Below are 20,663 nucleotides of genomic sequence, written 5' to 3' on the forward strand. Positions count from 1 at the left end.
TACGCGAAAGATTTGACTCGCATCATTGCAACGCGAAATGCTTCAACAAGTCGCCTGTTTGGCAAAACAGTGTTTTTTTCTATGATTTTCTATGGTATTTTCTTTTTATGGCGATATTTGCTTTTATATTACTTCACATTATCCGTCCCATGTAAAGAACGAGCCCTTTAGTATTGGTGTAAAATCAAGAGTACCAAACAAAAAAATGTAAATTGAATTTAAAATGTAACTTTATTGAAGATAAATTTACGATAAAATAAAGCAAAACTAAATATTTTTAAGATCTTAATATTTTTAAGATTTGGTGCATTAAAAAAATTATAGTAATAATAAATGTTGACTTAAAGATTGAAATAATAGAAGATCTTCAGTTCCTCGCCTTCTTATCAACCTGATGCCTGCTGTCTGCTACTGTATCTTATCACTATTGTATATATTACAAAACACCATCAGCGGCCGAGCGCGGAATACTGCGAAATAATTGCATAAAATTAAAGGCCAAAGTCCGATTGCGCTTTATATATAACAATTTTTTATTACACTTGATTCACTTGGTTTAATTAATGTAAGGTTGCATCAGAATCACAAAATCGATTAAATTTGTATGCTTAGACGCTGAGTCCGTGATCTTTGCATTCAAACTTGGTTTGAAATCTAGAGTCTCAAAGTAAGCTTAAATATTATAACATTTGAAAAAGAATTTCGTTTTGGAACCTACTTAGATGATGAAAACACAGAATTGCATTGAGTATATTCCAATTGTGTTCGCATCACTTAGAAATAGAAAGAGGGAGATTTAATATTTTTAACGTTAATGATCTTGAGTGTAAAGAGTGTACTACTGGTACGATTGAATCTGAATTTAATTTCCGATTGTCCGATTTATAGAGATCTTAACACATAGTATTATTTAAACAAATTATGTCAACAAAGTCTGTAAAACGTATCCATAAAGTATCGAAATTTAGCGATATTGCAATGATAAAACGAAAAGATGTCATTGATTTATTGATTTTTATGTGTTATAATTTACTTGCCTTTACTTGTGGAATAACATAATCAATAAATCATACAGTAATTCTCTGTATAGCCAAACTTCATCTCATTGTGTATATGTATTTATGATATGATTCATTTTTCCAACTGCATGTATCGCTGATTATGGGAATAAATAAACCATTAATGTACATACAATTCATTCACAATTATTGGAGTAACGTAGCCTTATTGCGTTGATAAGACAGGGATCACCACAGCAGGTCGCTTATACCCAGTGTAGGCAACCGCTGTTTTATTGGGGGGGGGATGGTTCAAATTAAGAAGTGCTAAACGAGCTATTTCACATAGAGCTGTAAAATATAATATATGATTTAATGATTATCAGAAATATCATCCAAGAAATGCCATTATTATGGATATCAAACTGTGTGACTACATTTTCAAAGTTCTAACAATGTCCATTCTTGTTCATTAAGAATATATTTGTTATGTTTGTATATTAAATATTTTGTTGAAGTTGCAAACAAACGTTAATTGTTATTCAATTGCTTGCATAAATAAAATAATAATTTAAAAATGAAATTATTGTTAAAATACAAAAAAAGCATTGCTGAAAAGTAAATCATCATTATTTCCCACCATGGAAAACGTGGGACACTTCAAAGCATATAAAAAAATGTAGTGCAGTAACCAAAAATATGAAAGCGTTCTGTAACATGCAATTTAAAATGCACAAGTTGATGATTTTACTTAAATTGGCGCATCGATTAAATCGGAATCATATGACGTTATTTAAGAGACTAAAATGTGTCTGATTGACAGGGTTTGATACAAAATAGCTATTATCTCTCTGGTATCATTCTAATTAAGCTTCCCATAATAGACATGGCCCCATGGTCACTTTAACGTCACTTTTAAACTTGTGGTCAGTGTTTTTCTCCAATAATATGTCTGTTCGTGAGGTGTGAAAGGTGTTAAATACAACGAACATAAATTGAAATTGCCAAACATTAATCAATTTAAGTTATTTGGTATGTTAATAAATTAGTTTTACTTAAATGTCTGTCACATTACGGATAATGGTGTAAAAGGTGTTGTATACTGCACATGAAGTAAATCTATATTGTAATTAATCAGTTTTACACGTATAACACGCAAAATTAAATTTTATGTGGTTTAATGCCCTTTTGTCCATGAATCAAAGAAAATTAAAATATTGTTTGTTGCGTGCGGTCATTTCATAATAGACAAAAGTCTCCCATAAAAAAAACGGGGACGGACAAAAACCCTCCCGTGAAAGGAATTAAACACCGACAAAAATTACCCATTGTGTGTATTTAGTTTTAGGGATGTGAAATTGAAAGAAGAAATATGTATCGATTAACTGTATACATGTACATGCCGCTTTTCGAATGTGCATATATATCTGATAATCCAATATAATAACAACATCAATTAAAACATGAAATGAGGCCATTTATAGACAAGTGGATTTAAATTTAGATTAAATGCAATAGGATACAGAGCAACAATTAATCGCGTCATACACGCTTTCATGCAAAAAACGTGCTTTCTGGGAACTTTCTGAAAATCATGCGAAAATGAAAGTAAAATTCTGTTAACAACTAACAATGCGTTTGCATGTAACTAATTTGTCAGAATTACTTATTTAATTTATCTTTGACTTAACGTTTTTGAATTTTCAATTGCATTTTTGCAGACGATATTAAAATGCACATACAGCATAACCGATAGTCGCGATTTTCAGAAGCTGTGCGAAAAGGTTTGATCTCTGAACCCATGGTAATGCCAATAGTTGTCATACTTTAATGATAAATACTTAAAAACAATTTTTAGAACGTTTGTTATCGTTAAGCATTTGTTTGCATATTAATTTAATATCATCGTTGATTGGTCCTTAAATTATATCATTTTGTGCTCACAACTAATCCGAAAAAATTACACTATGCACAGTACAGAGAAAATACATTGCTTATATTGTTATTATATTGGTTAGTGTTTTGGTGATTGCTATTTTGTTGTTTCACTATCATTGTTGTTGCTGTGCAGTCCGCACAGGCTAATTTGGGACAACACTTTCCGCTTGTATTGTATATTCTGTTTAAAGGAAGTCTCTTCTTATTGTTCCAATATTATTGTTGTTGCTGATAGAATTTAATATGGAAAAGAAATTATTTTAAAGAAATTTGCATTGTTTATATTTTGATTATATTTGTTGAGTAACACAGACGTTTACATTACGTGCAAATGAATTTATTTATTAAATTTGTGATGTGAGGCCTTCGTGTCTATTACTACACGAACATATCTACGTGCATAAGTTACATAAGCCTTCAGACAAATTTAGTGAAGTTGAAACCCCGGTAACTGGCATCCTTCTAACGTCTACAAATATCAAATATTGAGAAGTTAGTCAACAGGTGTCACATTTATAACATTTGTATATTACGTTGACAAAGTTCACACCTTTTTCGAACGCGCTTTACCAAAATAAAGGATAATCGGACATACTGTTACAGACCCCTGGTTTAACATGTATAACACTCCTTTCAAACGGCCTTTTGTTTATTCTTAAGCTCCTCATATCGTTCTTCAGTTCTAACAAGATAAAACTTAGTTACGTGTCAAAAATATGATGGCTTATTTTTTTCCTAGGATGAGGATTAATTTATGGATGACAACACACAACAAGGTACAATCCAATTCTTTAATGAGTTCAACACATATAATGCTTTTTATATTTCATCATTTAATATAAATAATGACCACCGTCGCGAAACCTTGACCTAATCTGTTTTCCTTCTATATCTATATTGGCTGCGCTAAAAGCTGCGTTTTCCCTATATATATATATAGGCTGCGCTGTCAGCTGCCTTCCTACTTATGCATTTAATTTAAAGTCGAATTTAAATTGTACATTTGTGTGCAATAAACCTCTCGGTATCAAGATTAACTTCAACTTGTTTGATATTCTGTTTTAAAATATATTAGGTTCAAGGTTTTAAAATTGTATGGACCTTAAACACTTTCATACATATAATGTTAATTAAAACCTTCGAATTCTTGATACAGTCATTCTCAAATTTCACACGTTTTTGCCTTCTATTTCTATATTGGCTGCATATTCCTTCTATTAATTTTCTATATTGTCTAAGTTTTCCAACGATTTCTATATTGTCTGTGTTTTCCAACAATATCTATATTTATTGCAACAATGTCTATATTGGCTGCGTTTTATGCCGGATAAGGCAGCCTGCAATTTGCAGCGATGTCTATATTGGCTGCGTTAAAAACAATAAACGTTTAATCTATACATACATTAAACATATATACATTTTATATAATTATGTTAATACAATATTAATTACTCATGTGCTCATGAAAACAAATTATCATGTCTTCATCTTGATACAGAACATCTAGGATTCTTAATTAATATAAATAAATTCAACATACAATTTCATGAATTCAACGCCTAAAATGCTTTATATTTCATTATTTAAAATAAATGATGCCCATCGTCGCGAAAACATTGACCTAATATGTTTTCCTTCTTTATATATATTGGCTGCGCTAAAAGCTGTGTATTCTTTAATGAGCTCAACACATATAATGCTTATATATTTCATTATTTAAAACAAATATAGATCACCATGGCACTTAATTTAAAGTAGAATTTCAAATTATTTATATAAGTTGCAAGCAATAAAATGTGTATATACATTCATTAAATATTTTTACATACAACTTTTTATTCTTTTTTATTTATAGATTGTATACATTTTTGTGCAATAAACCTCCTGGTATCAAGATTCAATTTAAACTGTTTGATATTACGTTTCAAAATGTTCTAGGTTCCTAAATTCCTTAATTCAACTAAATGCAATAAACATTACAAGTCTTTAATTAATAGTTCAATGTAGCATATAAGCTATATTGGCTGCGTATTCCTTCTATTTCTATATTGTCTGCGTTTTCCAACGATATCTATATTGTCTGCAACAATGTCTATATTGTCTGCATTTTATGGCCCGATAACGCAGTCTGCAATTTGCAGTCTGCACTAAAATCCGCGTTTTATACACGCCCGAATTTATGACACCAATTAACTGACAACAAAGTTTCCTGCTCACATATACATGTTGTGTTAAAGGATTGGTTTGCTTTGAAATTGCTTTTCATGTTAAGTAGTTATATTGATAACTAAACAATAATACGAATCAACACATGCATCTTCCATCATGTACACATTAAATTACCTTATTTTTGCAATAATGCTTTTATAGAAAATGGTATGAAAAGTCAGAGTACGAATGAAATAAGTCAGTTATTCATTTGGTTTGCGCTTGACTGGCTTAGATATTACCGTGACGGCATCGTTTGTCTCTGTTCCTTTGATCTGAATAGAGCTGGTGGATGTAATGTTATCAATATCTTTACCGAAATGAGCCATTTTCACATATGTAAATAGAAACCCGGAACTATCATTGTTTACGACAACGCCCTCTACCAATAGACGATATTTCGAGTAGTGTCCCTTTGTGTTGCTAGCGACTCATCGCACCTGTTTTGATAAGTAGTTTTTCAAAATAAAGGTGAATTTATTTTATGAATTGATATCATCTATGTGAAAGGTCATTTGACATATATCATTTCACAAAAATAAAATATGTGATTCGTAATCAAGTACACATGTAGTGCGTACATAAAGTTTTAAGTCTACTGAAGCAGTATCCGGATATGGATATTTTCGGATATTTTTGCACTTCTTAATGCAATATTGTCATTGAATTTTGTGCTATGATTTTGACTTTATCAATTACAGATTTCAACAATGGGTCGATAATTGTGCACGCATCCGAAACATTCAGTCGGATGGGATCCAGCTTACTGAAAGTAACCAGGACTGATTTAGAGACCTCAAATTCAAAATGGCTTTGCATCTGTCAGATTTGTATCGCCCATCCAGCACTGAAAAGGTTCTTGATTTGGAACAAGATCTGAAAAAAGAGCTTGAGGAGTTGCGACAAGAAATCGACGAGAGTGATATTGTTACAGACACGCCATCCAAGGCTTTGAGGTAATCATAGATGACATTTAAAGCAATTTTATGCAAGATTATTAAGGATTATTGTCAGAGGTCCACAATTTTTGCCTTTCCTTGAATCATGTCCTTTTTTATCACATGAAGTGCAAAATTTTAATTGGGCATGCCCAAGCCATTTCAACAAGGTCGCTTACACAGGCTTTTTGTCATTTAATGGATTAGGTAATACTATATTATTTGTTAAATTCAGCAGCAAAGAGTTTATTTTGAAAGTATTGAAATTTTTAAAACTGCATGGTAATAATTGATAATATTGGAAGTAACAAGATAGAAATTATTGTGTGAAAGTGGATATTTTTTATCTAGATTTTTTTATTGTTTAAATAAATAATTTTAGCAAGAAACACTAAGGAAAGAAAATGTAGATCACTTAGGAAATGTGTCCAAAAACTACCATTATTATGTTTTAAAATGGAAAAACAATATTCTGGTATTTTTCTAACCATTTAATTGTGTAATTGCATATGCATTTTATAACACTGAAGTTTATATTAATGTTTATTAAGTTTTAATTGAAACCCTAAATTGGTAGGCAATTACATGACCAACTAAATTCCTGATAAAATATAACCCTATTGACAAATGAAATCTATTACCTAACTTCCTACAATGGTTTTTAAACTCAAAAAGGATTTATAATTTAAATTAATTGTTTCAGCTCTGTACCTCTTCCCAGAGATGCTTTATTTTATCGTGAAGGAAGGAAAAGTGTTGTGGAAAGAGCCATGGAGGTTTGTGGCAATCTTTACTGATACGTTATTCAAAATCACTTAAATTGCATGTTTGTTTACATTATTTATAATTGTAGCAATATGTGTATAGTTTTTAAAGCCAGAAATCAATAGAACACATGCATACTATTATGTTTGCTTTAATTATTGTTGAAGTGTCATCAGGGCTTGACACTAACTTTTTTTACCTTCTGACCCAAAGGACCAGCAGCTTTCAGAAATTACTGGTCCTCAAAGATTTCAAGTGGTCCAACAACTTCTCTGTTATTTTACTTAAATTTCAACTTACTTTCCGGACTATCCACAATGTATTGTGCATTTATAAAAAGAAAACTATACTATCTACTAAACTATCTCGATATCCCTTTCATATTTTCGCTGTACTTCAAGCTTCTCTTCATTAGTTTTAGGTTTTTAGGCGTAGGTTCAACCACCCCTGTAATGAAATTCCACATCTCGAAAACCTGTAATCTTGAAAATACGAACGTTTACTCTCCGGCAATATCAAAACATTATTCTGCGCCCTCCAGTATAAATTCTTACAGTAAACTAAGTATATTCTGATCGTATTAAGATCAATAAAATGCTGATTATTGCTGCTTTTTCAAAATAATAAATACCATTTTGTTCATTTCACGATCCGAACAGTTAGAATTTTATGTTAATTTGTGTATCGATCACAGCGAGGTCCGGAGACATTTTCTGGAGACATTTGCGGATCGCAAATCGATTTTTTGATGCGACAACAAGTTTTTGTCATCCGGGCATCTAGAAAAATTGAAATTTCCAATATGTTGCTATTTTTATCCCGGTCTCGAGTCGGCCCATAAAATAATGATGAAATAGTCGGTTTATTATGAACATATAAAGTTGTTTTATAGATGAAAATGGCTTTCCACCAGTATTTCACAATAAGCCAGGATTTTTAACTGGTCCCACGGATCAACCAAATTTCTAGTTTCACTGGTCCTCCTTATTTTTTACTGACCCTGGGTCAACGGACCACCATTAGTGTCTAGCCCTGGTCATGCTATTAATTTGCTGTACTAAATCTGTTATTGGATAGTATTTTAGGCCTTTTTTCAGGACATTTTATTGAAAATGCTATTTAATGATTGTGTTATATATTTTGTTAGATAAATGGAAATAAAATTGAAGTAAAATAATCATAAGGCACTTCTTAAAATAAAAAAAATCAAATTGAATTGGGATTTTTTGTCATATCTGGATTTTTTTGTTTCTTTTTAGGTGAGTCAGGCTCAGCCACTTGTTATTCAATCTGAGGTGATGAGAGAGGAAATGATGAATGCCGAGTGCCTCGAATACAAGCCTGACAGTCTTCCACTACTTTTACACCAGGTATTTTTAATCAATTGACTCTCATGACAGACATGAGGGTGTGCTTAATGCAAGTAAAGGTGTTGTCCCAGATGTTCTATTATGAAACAGACTCTATCTACCACTATTTGTATTGTGCAATGGACCATAGCTTCCAACAATGTTAACTCTGTACCCTGTTTCTGATGCCGCACTTATATATTAAACTTCGTTGTGTACACACATGTTGAGTTGTTTATATCATTAGATAATACTCACTTGAGATGATGTTTATAAAAGTCACATACACAATAGTGTATAAACTATAAAACACTAGATGCCTAATGCATGCAAAAGTGTTGTCTCAGATTAGTCTGTGCAGTCTGCACAGGCTAAACAGGGACAACTCCTTCCTAGACTTGATTTTCATTTAGAAAATACTTATTTAAACAAAGAATTCCATAATAGCGGAAAGTGTCATCTCTGATTAGCCTGTGCAGACTGCAAACATATCTGTTACAACATTTTACGCACTTGCATTAAAGCGGGTATATACGATTTTTTATATGTGTTTAATTGTAATATATTGATGTTACAATAACACAAAATAGGCAAGAAAAATTATACATTAAAGCCGAATTTCATAAAATGCAGCAAAGACAAATTAGCGCCCCGAGCCGATTGTGACGTACATATTTTCCTACAATAACCGAAGCATTCGTCTTTGTATTAGGACTGGAGTTAGTGTTCGTGTGTCGTATGAATAGATATCGTTGCAGGAATTTAAATAAACCGTTAAACTAAGTTTAGATTCACATCCTACATGTATGGTATACATGCTGGCGAATTTGGCTGTACAGCCGTTTTCAATTTCAGAATTGAATATCTGGCTTATTTCACATTTTTCGACACATGTTCTTCTTAACTTTTATTTTAATTTATATTGAAATATATATATAATAAGTTTTTTACACATTTTATATAAATTCATAAATATTTGACAAAATCGTATATACCCGCTTTAAGCCCAGTATTACCAGAAAATAGCTCAGTTCATCATGTAGGAACAATTTAGGAGTAAAGTTTAAGCACCAAGCAGAAATGTTCACATGCTCTCATTATTACTGTAGGAGGCATTTAATTAAGGTACGATAATAAAGGTATTCCATTATTTATTCAGACAAGAAACGAATGAAGTAAATTGTGAAGTTATTTTTCTTGTATAATTGTTGATTCATTTTGCAAAACAATAATAACTGTTCTACCACATCCTCAAATATGTCATAAATTGATGAAAGCCATATATTGAGGTCATATTCAAAATAACTTTTTTGCATTCAGTTATTGTAAATTCACTGTCGTTTGTTTCAGTATTTTGTGGACCGTATACATCACATTGTCCACTGCAAGTACCTTCACTTACTTAGATGGAAGAGATTCTGTAATAACACAGCCTCCATGGAAGCTCTTCATCCAATCTACCAGCAGAGACTTGCGTAAGTTGTTCTGTAGTGATCATTAATGTTTTTTTCTAGCTATTTTTTTTTACATTGATGTCCATGGCTTTGATTTGACCGATTTTATAGCTGTTATTCTGCCCTATTCCCAATGTTAAAAAGTATATTTTTCCCAAATCCAGTTCGAAAATAATATTTGATGATTAAACTTTGTGATGTTTGGAAATAAGTGTAGAAATAAATAGTTTGAAGTTGAAAAATCCATTTAAATGATATCTACATGTTAAGTATTTTCCATTCAAGATAAGTTTTATCAATCATTTTTCAAAAGTAATTAATCAAGCATTACAATTTTTTTTTCCAATTCAAATTAAATCAATGATTAAATTCCAGATTTCACAGTTACAGGTTTTATTCACACAATCATGAGAATAAGTTTAACTCACTGAGGTTCAAAGAACTGGTGAAAATTAATTTGTTTGGTTATATTCTATACTTTGACCCGATTCCCAATCATAAAAAATGATATATTTTCCAGAATGTCTGCATAAAATTCCCAATTGAAGGTTCCCCACTGCAATTTAAAAACAAAACAAGTATTTTAAAATTCAATTCACCCCCCTATCCAGCGCAAACACTTCTATTTTTAATTTTAAAGCATTTGTTGCAAGCAAAAAAACACCTTATTTCCCCAATTTTAGTCAAAATTACATGATTTTTTCCAACACAAAGGGCCCCTGCCCATTTCCCAAAATGGTGAAAAAATGCACTGGCATGTAATATTGTTATAAATAATTATAAATAACTGCCAGTTTTACACAAGTATTCAATTGTTTTTCAGATAAAATGAAACCAAATTGTCGATAGCTTCCCATATGGCATTCATTTAATTATCTTATTTTGTAAGGTAAACAATAATTAACCCTTTGCATGCTGGGAAATTTGTCGTCTGCTAAAATGTCGTCTGCTGAATTTCTAAAATTAGCATTTTCTTCGATTTTTTTTCAAATAATACTATCAGAATAGCAAACAGTTTGGATCCTGATGAGAAGCAACGTTCTGTGGCGTCTCATCTGGATCCAAACTGTTTGCAAAGGCCTTCAAAATTCGGTTCCAGCGCTGAAAGAGTTAACATAGGATTTTCCTGTTTCCAGTGACATCTTGCTGGAGTACAACGACTGTGTGCGGCGCGCAAACCGCCTGTCAGTGGCCCAGGAAGCCCACATGTGCAAGAAAGACTACAGCCTGAGCGCCATCGAAATGGAAGACCTGCTCATTTACCTGCGATGGCTTATCACTCAATTGAAGTCCACAAAGCGATTCCACCAGTACCTCAGGGTAAATAAATGAGCAGCACACTGAGAAAAATTGGGTTTACCGGTAATACTTGTGCGTAAAGCCACAGATTAGCCTGTGTTGAAAGCACTTGCTCATCTGAGATAACACTCAACGAACATGCATTAAGCCTAGTTTTCCCAGAGCCAGGCTCAAATCTATTTTGTGTGCTCTTTGCCTTTGTGAATGCCTTATTTTTCTTCTTTAATTGACAGTTAAGCACAATCATGATTAACTGGTAGAAGTCTATGTTATATTGTTATTTCAACAATAGTCCTAAGTTATCATTTATCTTAACTGTTTGCTTATTGGCAAACCTATTTCTTTTTTAATTTCACTGTCAGTAAACCAAGGTTGTAGTAAATGACACACGTTCAGCGCATTGAACTTACTTTAACACTCTTCTTTCTTTCCTTGAAATAGACATTAAGCAGACAGTTCAGATAGCACATGAATACCTTAAGAAATAACACAATGATTATCACACCAAACTCATCAGTGTTTTTTAATTGTTTTGGTAATAGGGCAGGGTCCCTTTGGCTTGGAAAAAATCATGTCTTTTTCACTAAAATTGGGACATTAGTTTTTTTGTTTTTTTTTGGCTAATAAATTCCTTTAAGATTGAGAATAAAATGGATACTAATATTACTTTAACTAAAGTTTAATTCATAGAACTAGATAGGAGATGAACAAAATGTTGAAACAAGTGTACTCATTTATTTGTTTTTGGAAACCTTCCATTCAGAAATTTTAGGTTCCATTTGGGAAAAATATATACTTTTTTCCATAGGGAATGGGCCCCCATACCAGACCCAAATTTGAATGAAAAAAGAACACTGCTCATTCATTTCTATTATTTGTGGAATATTCATTTATGTGACTTAATTGTTTACCCTTTGATATATGACATTTGTGTAAATTGCAAATACATTTTAATGCTTAAATAATTTGCATATGTTTAAAAATATTATTGCTTTCAACAATAATTTTTAATTTTGGTCTGAAGTTACCAGACTGTTACCTTTAATGACCATTAAAGTTTTGAGCCGGGCCCTGAATGCTTCCACTGTAGGTTTTGCAATGGATGCACATCCTGCACAAAAACGACGTTGCGCCCCCGCCAAAGGAAGACCCAGATGTGGAAGAAAGCTCCTCCGTGGCCAAAATGGCTTCCCGTTACCAGGATGACATGACAGGTCATAAAACACTAAAAGATTTCATTTACAGATCTCATGTAAAAGCAATTACTTTAAATTCACGAAAAATGAAGTCAACATTTTGGGCTTAGAGACCCTCATAATCATTACTTTTCTTAAAGAGTATTCCAAGCCAAATTGATTTAAACAATTAAAAAGATAGGTCATGCAATATGTAATTTAGATCTTGACATGAATCAAATGTCACTGTTTTTCGGCCATCTTTTAACCAAGTACAATCCAGTTGAAGGCGAGGTGCAAAAGTTCTGATCATGTAGTCTCCAACTTTAATGCAAAACAGTGAATTTTTTGTACACAACAATATCTTTATACTGCCTAATGCACAAGGAAATATTAAAAATTAAAGTCATGGTAAGTGCCCATACAGAGAATTGTGTCTTCAAATAAATATTGTTGATTTTAAGCTCGGCTGTTTTTGGAGAAAACCGGAGGTATTGTCATAGCCAGCTCGCCATCCAGTGTCATGCTAAAACCTTTACTTTGGCTCTAAAATCAAAGTGCTTCCACCTACAACATTGAAACCTCATATGTAGCTGCACCTTGATGAGTTCTACATGCCACACCCATTTTTGAATCACCAGGTCAAGGGAAGGTCACTGTGACCTCTAAAAATAAATAAAAAATTATTTCATTCTTCTGACAAGCTTTCATTTATTCAAAACTGCACCCGCAGCCGAGCGTTGGCACCTGCTATGCGGTGCTTTTGTTTTTTTTATAGAGTATGGCATTGCACATCTGAAATATTTAGTATACTGTAACCTGACAGGGACCCTTCAGCGCCCTAGGTCAGGAATATCGAGACCCAGTTCGGGCGTGTCACCCCGCTCACAGACTCCGCTGCCTCAACCACCGGCTATCAACCCCACCCTGCTCTCAACCAACCCACTGCCATCTGCTGCACTGGTTTATGCTGCTGCAGCTTCAGGTAATTCTCTTGAAGGTTAATAAAGGATCCTGTTGTAATTGTTGTTGTTGTTGTTGTTTTTTTTCCTAAGAATTATGACGGTGATATTTAATTGAATTAAGTTGTGTTATCGACTGATTTCTTATTGTGAATGAGGTGAAATTTGTGTGCATGTGAACATAGTAATATTTTAAATGAAATCTCTGTTTTTAACTAATGTGTTCCTATACTGTTCAAAAATGAATGAGCTTAAAATGAGACAAAAAAGTATCACAGTTTCCGTATAAAATATTGCAATTATTGGAAACTATAATATAGCACATCTTTAGTAGACAACAACAGTACACGGATTGGTATCAATACAGTGTTGATATGCAGGAATAGAAATATTGAGTAGATTTAGGTCTGGGCTAGGTCCGTCAGGGCAACAAGCTTTTTTTTACAAACCTTGAAACAGTTTTCCTGCTGTTTAACAGTTGTTTTTTTTATTACAAAGATTTGGACTCATAAAAAATGCATTATTCATAGAATCATGACAGCAATTTTATATATTGTCTGCTTTTTTTAATTAAAAATAAGTATTTGATAGTTGTGAACTTGGTTTTGGGCTACTTGTATTTTGGCAGGCTAACAAAGTACAAGATATAGCTGCCATTCTAGGCAATCTACGATAAAAAGTTGATTTCTATCACTGGTGTGTTATTTGACAGGCAGAGGTATTGCCACAGATGATAGATGACAATACTGTATTGGTGTGTTATTTGACAGGAGGAGGCATTGCCACAGATGATATATAACAATACTCTATTGGTGTGTTATTTGACAGGATGAGGTATTGCCACAGATTATAGATGTCAATACTGTATTGATGAGTTATTTGACAGGAGGAGGTATTGCCACATATGATAGATATCAATACTGTATTGATGTGTTATTTGACAGGAGGAGGTATTGCCACAGATGATATATATCAATACTGTATTGGTGTGTTATTTGACAGGAGGAGGCATTGTCACAGATGATATCTAACAATACTGTAATGGGTGTGTTATTTGGCAGGAGGAGGTATTGCCACAGATGATATACAACAATACTCTATTGGTGTCTTTTATTTGACAGGAGGAGGTATTGCCACAGATGATATATAACAATACTCTATTGGTGTGTTATTTGGCAGGAGGAGGTATTGCATCATATAAAAGATACTGAATTGGTGTGTTATTTTACAGGAGGAGGCATTGCCACAGATGAGGACAGTCTTGGACTTCCATTGAACATTGTGGACTTTAAATCTCTAAAGCCTCACATTGCCTTCCTCCTGAACATCTATGGCATAACTTTCGTAAGTTGAGTGAATTTAATTCAATGAAATGGTCTGAAACAATGGTGGTTCTTTTCATGTGTTAGATCAGAGGCAGCCCTCAAAATATCTTTTATTGTCCCCTACCGGTGAAATCGGAGGGTTCTTATGGTTTGCGCTCTGTCTGTCTGTCTGTCTGTCAGTCAGTCAGTCAGTCAGTCAGTCAGTCAGTCAGTCTGTCTATCAGTTCGTCACACTTTTCTGGGTACTGCGATAACTTTAAAAGCCCTTCATATTTTTACATGAAACTTGAAACATGGATAAATGGCAATATGGAGATCATGCACGTCATTTTATTTTGTTCTTATGTCAAGAATAATGGTTGCTATGGCAACAAATATATAAAATAAAAATACAAAAAAATACTGACAATGGTGGAGTTTCACCGGAAGGGTACCATATTGCTTGGCAATCTCTTGTTGTGACTGTAAAAAAAAGTTGGATATCAGTCAAAATTCCAATACTGTGTCTAACATCGTTTCGGTACAGGTAAAAATGAAGAACTATGATGTTTTAAAACAATCGCTTTAATTTAAAATTAATGAGCATTACACAAACTAAACTGCTCAAGTGTTGTAACAAACTCCCCAGACATATATGAGCCCCATTCTGTGAAAACTGGGCATTTTAGATGTGTGTAAACCTTATCCCAGATTAGCCTGTGCAGTTTGCACAGGCTATTCTGAAGACATTTTTCGCTTAGACTGGATTTGCGTTTAGAAGAGATTTTCTTTAAACAAACAATTCCATTTAAGTGGAAAGATTCGTCCCTGATAAGCCTGTGTGGACTGCACAGGCTAATCTGGTACAACTTTATACACATGCATTAAGACCAGTTTTCCCAGAACGAGGTTCATGTATATTCTTCAGAACCTGGAGGGAATACGTGAGGGAAACAGTGCAGATGAGATGGAAATGTTTGCGGCCATAAACAGGAAGTTCAAAGGCATCTTTCAGCGCCAGGAGAGCATGAAAACATTCAAAACTTACGACAGGATGGAGGTAAACTTGAAATTATAATATGTAACAGGGACTTCAATTAATATGTAACAGGAACTTCAATAAAAGCAGAATTCTTTTTTATGATCTAAGCAATGTTTAATGTTCTCACTTTGACTGTTGCAAATAACATATGCATTGCATCGTTTTGACAAAAATCAGCAATAATAAGCTTACTCCAAAGTATATTTAACATGATACAATTTCTGTTTTTGGATTGTTTTTCTCTTAAGTTTATGCATAACAACATATGCAGACTATTGAAAAATTTCCAGATACAAAATAACACTCAACTAAAGTATTTTGACCCCAGAAAATTTCATGTGACACCTAACAATTTCAAGCACGGGGTCATTGACTGCAGGTTTTCAGAATCTTTTCAAAATCCGTATGCAAAATAAGAGTTGTTTTTATGTTCAACTGGTGGAAATCAGTGGAGAAATATACTACTATTTTCTGAAAAATGTATTGAATGTTTTTTTAATTATACATATTGATTTGAAAAAAATGGTTCAATATCCTTTAAGGTATGGAAAAGATTTTTTGTATGGATATGAAGAATTTTTATGTGATTAAAAAAATTAATGAACTACACCAGAAAAATAAATATAACATTAATTACAAAAATAAAGTAATATGTCTGCATTTTTAAATTACTTTTTATGTTCAGACAAGCAAGAAACCTCTTGTTTCAGAGGTAAGTTTCTGGGTTGAATATGGTTGTGTGTAAATGTTTCATTGTTAACTGTGAAAGATGTGTATTTTTGTGCTAATTAACATGCTTGTTTGGCTGTATGATGTATCAGAAAAGTGTGTATTGCGTTGAATGTGAGCTAAATATTGGACATAATTTTGAATAGTAAAAATTGGTGATTAAATTAGTTATTAAAGGTTTAAATAATGTGTGCAAATGTTAGATTACAAAAATGTTTGGCTGCTCAATTAGAGGGGACCTTATTACATTTAGTAATTTCTATAAATGTTGTTGTATTGCAATGACATTATGGACTTCTACCTTGATTGATTTAACAGTGCTTGTACATACATACCGCACGAATAAAGGGGGTGTTGATCAAACCATTTTTTTTAATGGTTTCAAAAATGTAATTCTTTGATGGGGTTATGTAAAAATACAAATTGAAATGAGAAATACATTGTTTGAAAGGTTCTCGTAGATTTGCCAGTAGAACTGGATTTTGTTCTGATAACTTCATTGTTTTTTATTGATGTTACAAGCAATACAACATTTTACGGCTCAGAAGCAAAGTAAAATAGCTATACGCAACTAGTATGAAACCAGAACAGCCTGCAAATTAGTCACGGTCTATTCAGGTTTTATGCTGTTTACTGCTCATTAGTATCTTAGGGTTGGAAATGAAGCCTTTAAAACTTGAATGTAGCAAGAAAGGTGTTAAATTTAATTTAATTTTTTAAGGAATGACAAACTCGTCAAAATGTTCATCTGAGTGGTAAAGGGTAAACCCTCTCCCAATCAGAAGCAAAGTTAAAATGGCTATGTGCAAACAGCATAAAACCAGAACAGCCTGCGAGTAACTTTGCTGCCCATCAATATCTAAGGGTTGGAAAGAAGCCTTTAAAACTTGAATCTAGTAAGAAAGGCCTTTAATTAAATTTAACATTTTAAGGGACTGCAAATGCGTCAATAATAGGTATCTAAGTGATAAAGGGTAAACTCTTCCAGTGCTGGACCGAATTTTGAAGGCCTTTGCAAACAGTTTTGATCCAGATGAGACGCCACAGAACTATTCTGATAGTATTCTTTGAAAAAAATATCGAAGAATATGCTAATTTTAGAAATTCAGCAGAAGGCAGTTTAGCAGACGACAAATTTCCCAGCATGCAAAGGGTAAATTTAATTTAATTTTCTAAGGGACTACATTCACACCAAAATACGTATCTTAGTAGTAAAAGGGTTAATACAGTGTCAATGAAAAGCAAGTCAATTTTCTTACTCTATCTCTCAGCTTGGCCAGGAGAACTGGGGCGTAGACTCGCCAACGCATGCTCTCAAACAGGAGTCCAACTGGCTGCCATATGTGAAGCTGCGCCCGGAGCTGAACGTGGGTCAGGAGAAGATGTGGACCCAGCTACGTCAGGTCAACAATGTGGATGAGATACTTAGGATGCAGGCCAAGTTCCTGCATGTGTCTGATGCTGAGGTAAGAGACTTGGTATTGTGTTTTTAGCTCGGTTGTTATCGGAGAAAACCCGAGTTATTGTCATAGCCAGCTCGTTGTCCTAAAACCTTTACATTGGCTCTAAAATCAAAGTGCTTCCACCTACAACTTTGAAACTTTATATGTAGATGCATCTTGATGAGTTCTACATGCCACACCCATTTTTGGGTCACTTGGTCAAAGGTCAAGGTCACTGTGACCTTTAAAAAACAAACAAAAAAAGCAACAATTAATCTGACAAGCTTTCATATATTCAAGCTGCACCTGCAGCCGAGCGTTGGCACCCGTTATGCGTTGCTCTTGTTTTTGGTCATATTTGCTGCTCCATTCCAAATCTTAAGAGGTAACCATTTTCCAATTGACAGCTTAAAATTCCGGGTTTAAAGTTTCGAAGCAAAAAAAAATACTTGTGTATTTTTTTATGCCCCCTTTTCTTAAAAAATCGGACTGTCTGTCCGTCTTTCCGTCACACTGCGTTTAGGTTTCGAAAAATGCTCATAACTTCTATGTCCCTTGAGATATAACCTTCATATTTGGTATGCATGTGTATATAGACAAGGCCGTTCAATACACACATTTTTTTACCCCTGTGACCTTGACCTTGAACTTAGGGTCCGCGTTTAGGTTTCGAAATCTGCGTTTATGTTTCGAAAAATGCTCATAACTTCTATGTCCCTTGAGATATAACCTTCATATTTGGTATGCATGTGTATATAGACAAGGCCGTTCAATACACACATTTTTTTACCCCTGTGACCTTGACCTTGAACTTAGGGTCCGCGTTTAGGTTTCGAAATCTGCGTTTATGTTTCGAAAAATGCTCATAACTTCTATGTCCCTTGAGATATAACCTTCATATTTGGTATGCATGTGTATATGGATAAGGCTTTTCCATACGCACACAAATTTTTACCCCTGTGACCTTGACCTTGAACTTAGGGTCCGCGTTTAGGTTGCAAAATCTGCGTTTATGTTTCGAAAAATCCTCATAACTTCTATGTCCCTTGAGATATAATCTTCATATTTGGTATGCATGTGTATATGGACAAGGCCTTTCCATACACACAAAAATTTTTACCCCTGTGAGCTTGACCTTGAACTTAGGGTCCGCGTTTAGGTTTCGAAATCTGCGTTTAGGTTTCGAAAAAGGCTCATTACTTCTATGTCCCTTGAGATATAACCTTCATATTTGGTATGCATATGTATATGGACATGGCCTTTCCATACTCACACAAATTTTTACCCCTGTTACCTTGACCTTGAAGTTAGAGTCCGCGTTTAGGTTTCGAAATCTGGGTTTAGGTTTCGAAAAAATGCTCATAACTTCTTTGTCCCTTGAGATATAACCTTCATATTTGGTACGCATGTGTATATGGACAAGGCCTTTCAATAGGCACACAAATTTTTACCCCTGTGACCTTGACCTTGAACTTAGGGTCCGCGTTTAGGTTTCGAAATATGCGTTTAGGTTTCGAAAAATGCTCATAATTTCTATGTCCCTTGAGATATAACCTTCATATTTGGTATGCATGTGTATATGGATAAGGCCTTTCCATACGCACACAAATTTTTACCCCTGTGACCTTGAAGTTAGAGTCCGCGTTTAGGTTTCGAAATCTGCGTTAAGGTTTTGAAAAGTGCTCATTACTTCTATGTCCCTTGAGATATAACCTTCATATTTGGTATGCATGTGTATACAGACAAGGCCTTTCCATACGCACACAAATTTTGACCCCTGTGACCTTGAACTTGGGGTCCGCGTTTAGGTTTCGAAATCTGCGTTAAGGTTTTGAAAAAAGCTCATAACTTCTATCAAGCGTTTATAGGGGGCATAAGTCATCCTATGGTGACAGCTCTTGTTTAAATCTCAGTATAACATTTAGTTCATCTCCCATCCAGTTCCATAAGTTGAACTTTAATAAATATAATTTTGAAAACACTATTTACAGTCATGGAGTTCCATAAATGTGTCCGTTTTTTTAGGACTGTTGGGAAACTTTTTTGAAAGCATCATTTTGTTGATTTTCATTCATTGAATGTTTTGTGTATTTTGGTGTGTTTTTTTATAACCTGGAATCGACTGATTACAAGAGGCATATAGTGATTGACATTAACCTGCATTTGGACTCATTCAGAAGGTCTGATCATTACCAAACTTGGTCAGAAGTTGTATCTTAACAATATCTAGGTCAATTTCTAATATGGGTCATGCTGTTTCAAAAACTAGGTCACGGGGTCACTTAGTGCATTTCAAGGATTTAGCATGGTGTCCGCTCTCTAATTAAAGTAGTTTTCATCTGATCTTTACCAAACTTGGTCAGAAGTTGTATCAAGACAATATCTAGGTCAAGTTCGAATATGGGTCATGCCGGGTCAAAAACTAGGTCACGGGGTCACTTAGTGCATTTCAAGGATTTAGCATGGTGTCTGCTCTCTAATTGAAGTAGTTTTCATCTGATCTTTACCAAACCTGGTCAGAAGTTGTCTCAAGACAATATCGAGGTCAAGTTCGAATATGGGTCATGCTTGGTCAAAAACTAGGTCATATGTCACTTAGTGCATTTCAAGGATTTTTCATGGTGTCAGCTCTCTAGTTTATGTGGCTTTCTGATTTATTTTGATATTCTAAGACATTTTTATGCCCCTGAAGGAGGGCATGTAGTGATTGGACTGTCAGTCTGTCCGTCACACTTTAGATTTCGAAAAATGCTCATAACTTCTATGTCACTTCAGATAGCAATTTCATATTTGGCATGCATGTGTATATAAACAAGGCCTTTCCATACGCACACAAATTTTGACCCCTGTGACCTTTAACTTAGGGTCCGCGTTTAGGTTTCGAAATCTGCATTTAGGTTTCGAAAAAAGCTCATAACTTCTACCAAGTGTTTAAAGGGGGCATAAGTCATCCTATGGTGACAGCTCTTGTTAACCTTGACATTCACATACTTTTGGACATGCCCTAAACTTGATATCAAACATAGACTTATTTAAATGTACCAATGAATAAATAGTTAC

General features: G+C 33.8%; 2 protein-coding genes across 4 annotated transcripts in view; one reads left to right on the top strand and one right to left on the bottom strand.

The window, feature by feature from the left end:
* The window catches only part of LOC127832488 (nischarin-like), a 45,331-nt gene extending 39,811 nt beyond the window's left edge, over positions 1 to 5,520 (bottom strand). For all 3 annotated transcript variants that reach the window (XM_052357989.1, XM_052357990.1, XM_052357988.1), the window contains exon 1: positions 5,387 to 5,520. In XM_052357989.1, coding sequence (XP_052213949.1) covers positions 5,387 to 5,473 — 87 coding nt within the window. In that variant the 5' untranslated portion in view covers positions 5,474 to 5,520. The remainder of the gene's footprint in view (positions 1 to 5,386) is intronic.
* A 323-nt stretch (positions 5,521 to 5,843) lies between these two features.
* Positions 5,844 to 20,663, top strand: part of LOC127881807 (uncharacterized) — a 116,795-nt gene continuing 101,975 nt past the window's right edge. The window contains exons 1-10 of the mRNA XM_052429940.1: positions 5,844 to 6,100; positions 6,786 to 6,858; positions 8,107 to 8,217; positions 9,547 to 9,671; positions 10,787 to 10,970; positions 12,040 to 12,163; positions 12,951 to 13,109; positions 14,318 to 14,430; positions 15,319 to 15,450; positions 17,433 to 17,627. Coding sequence (XP_052285900.1) covers positions 5,952 to 6,100; positions 6,786 to 6,858; positions 8,107 to 8,217; positions 9,547 to 9,671; positions 10,787 to 10,970; positions 12,040 to 12,163; positions 12,951 to 13,109; positions 14,318 to 14,430; positions 15,319 to 15,450; positions 17,433 to 17,627 — 1,365 coding nt within the window. The 5' untranslated portion in view covers positions 5,844 to 5,951. The remainder of the gene's footprint in view (positions 6,101 to 6,785; positions 6,859 to 8,106; positions 8,218 to 9,546; positions 9,672 to 10,786; positions 10,971 to 12,039; positions 12,164 to 12,950; positions 13,110 to 14,317; positions 14,431 to 15,318; positions 15,451 to 17,432; positions 17,628 to 20,663) is intronic.

Source organism: Dreissena polymorpha, chromosome 5 (assembly GCF_020536995.1).
Source record: "Dreissena polymorpha isolate Duluth1 chromosome 5, UMN_Dpol_1.0, whole genome shotgun sequence".
NCBI classification, from domain to species: Eukaryota; Metazoa; Mollusca; class Bivalvia; order Myida; family Dreissenidae; genus Dreissena; species Dreissena polymorpha.